At 64.6% G+C, this 1,847-nt stretch overlaps 1 protein-coding gene across 1 annotated transcript in view; it reads left to right on the forward strand.

The window, feature by feature from the left end:
* Positions 1-1,847, forward strand: part of LOC112963983 (sodium/potassium-transporting ATPase subunit alpha-3-like) — a gene marked incomplete at both ends in the record, with an annotated part of 11,498 nt that overhangs the window by 8,085 nt on the left and 1,566 nt on the right. The window contains 4 exons of the mRNA XM_026061524.1: positions 1-170; positions 587-737; positions 1,117-1,285; positions 1,385-1,660. The exon at positions 1-170 is cut by the window's left edge and continues 4 nt beyond it. Coding sequence (XP_025917309.1) covers positions 1-170; positions 587-737; positions 1,117-1,285; positions 1,385-1,660 — 766 coding nt within the window. The remainder of the gene's footprint in view (positions 171-586; positions 738-1,116; positions 1,286-1,384; positions 1,661-1,847) is intronic.

A 1,847-nucleotide genomic window follows, 5' to 3' on the forward strand; every position in this document is an offset into this window, starting at 1 on the left:
CAACCCCTGCTGTCCCCCCCCGCCCCCAACCAGGTGATCATGGTGACCGGCGACCACCCCATCACGGCCAAGGCCATCGCCAAGGGTGTGGGCATCATCTCGGAGGGCAACGAGACGGTGGAGGACATCGCTGCCCGCCTCAACATCCCCGTCAGCCAGGTCAACCCCAGGTAGGGCTGCGGTGGGAAAGGGGGCAGGGGTGCACGGGGTTGGGGGGGGACTTTGGAGAGGTTTTGGGGTACAGAATCACCACAGTGCAGTACAGAGGATGCTGGAGAGGTGCTGGGGTGCAGGAGATGAAGGATGGGGTGCAGGGTGTTGAGCTATGGGCTGTTGGAGCTGTGCAGATGTGCTGGGATGCAGCACAGAGGATGCTGGAGAGGCTTTGGGGTGCAGAGGATGAAGGACGGGGTGCAGGGTGTTGAGCTATGGGGTGCTGGAGCCATGCAGATGCCCTGAGGTGCATCTCGGGGCTTGCTGGGGTGCAGGGGACCCTGGAGTGGTTTCGGGGTGCAGGGAAAGGGGGAAGCCCTGGGGCGCAGGGTGCCGGGCTGGCCTCAGCGCCCCGCGTGCCCTCTCTCCCCAGGGACGCCAAGGCCTGCGTGATCCACGGCACCGACCTCAAGGACATGTCGTCGGAGCAGATCGATGAGATCCTGCAGAACCACACCGAGATCGTCTTCGCCCGCACATCCCCCCAGCAGAAGCTCATCATCGTCGAGGGCTGCCAGCGCCAGGTCTGCGCCCTGCACCTCGCCCCCGAGCGACCCCCCAAACTGCTCCGCCAAGGGCCCCCCGGACCTCTCCAAGCTCTACCTTCAGGGTCTCCCCAAAGCCACCCAAATTGGCCACCAGGGTCCCCAGAGGCTGCCGCTCCCCCTCCCCAAATCCTTGTCCCCAGGGTGCCATCGGGGTGGGCATGGTCCTGGTGCCTGTCCCTCATCCCTCCTGTCCCCATGTCCCCAGGGTGCCATCGGGGTGGTGATGGGTCCTGGTCCATGTCCCCATCCTGGTGCCCGTCCCTCATCCCTCCTGTCCCCATGTCCCCAGAGCACCATCATGGTGGTGATGGGTCTCTGTCCCCATCCCTCATCCCTCCTGTCCCTGTGTCCCCAGGGCGCCATCGTGGCGGTGACAGGCGACGGCGTGAATGACTCCCCGGCGCTGAAGAAGGCCGACATCGGGGTGGCCATGGGCATCGCCGGCTCCGACGTCTCCAAGCAGGCGGCCGACATGATCCTGCTGGATGACAACTTCGCTTCCATCGTCACCGGCGTGGAGGAAGGTGGGGATGTACGGGGCCGGACTGCGGATGTGTGGGGCTGGAGGAGGGGGGGTGACAGGACAGCCCCCCCCCCCGACTCCTGTCCTTCCACCCCTCCAGGACGCCTCATCTTTGACAACCTGAAGAAGTCTATCGCCTACACCCTGACCAGCAACATCCCCGAGATCACCCCCTTCCTGCTCTTCATCATGGCCAACATCCCCCTGCCCCTGGGCACCATCACCATCCTCTGCATTGACCTGGGCACCGACATGGTGAGCAGGGGACCCCCAAATCTGGGAGGGCCCTGGGTACCCCCCAGGACCCCCAAATCCCAGATGCCCCTTCCAGACACCATGGAGACCCCTTTAAGGCCCCCCAAAATGGGACCCCTAAAGGCAAGGAACCCCCTGGGATCTTCCTAGACACCATGGGGATCTCCTGGGACCCCCAAATCCCAGATGCCCCCCTGGACACCATGGAGACCCTCTTGAAGCCCCCCCAAAATGGGACCCCTAAAGTCAAGGAACCCCCTGGGTCTCCCTAGACACCATGGGGGTCTCCTGGAGCCCCCCATGGTCCC

This window comes from Apteryx rowi, unplaced genomic scaffold (assembly GCF_003343035.1).
Source record: "Apteryx rowi isolate R43461 unplaced genomic scaffold, aptRow1 scaffold_1810, whole genome shotgun sequence".
In the NCBI taxonomy this organism is placed as follows: domain Eukaryota; kingdom Metazoa; phylum Chordata; class Aves; order Apterygiformes; family Apterygidae; genus Apteryx; species Apteryx rowi.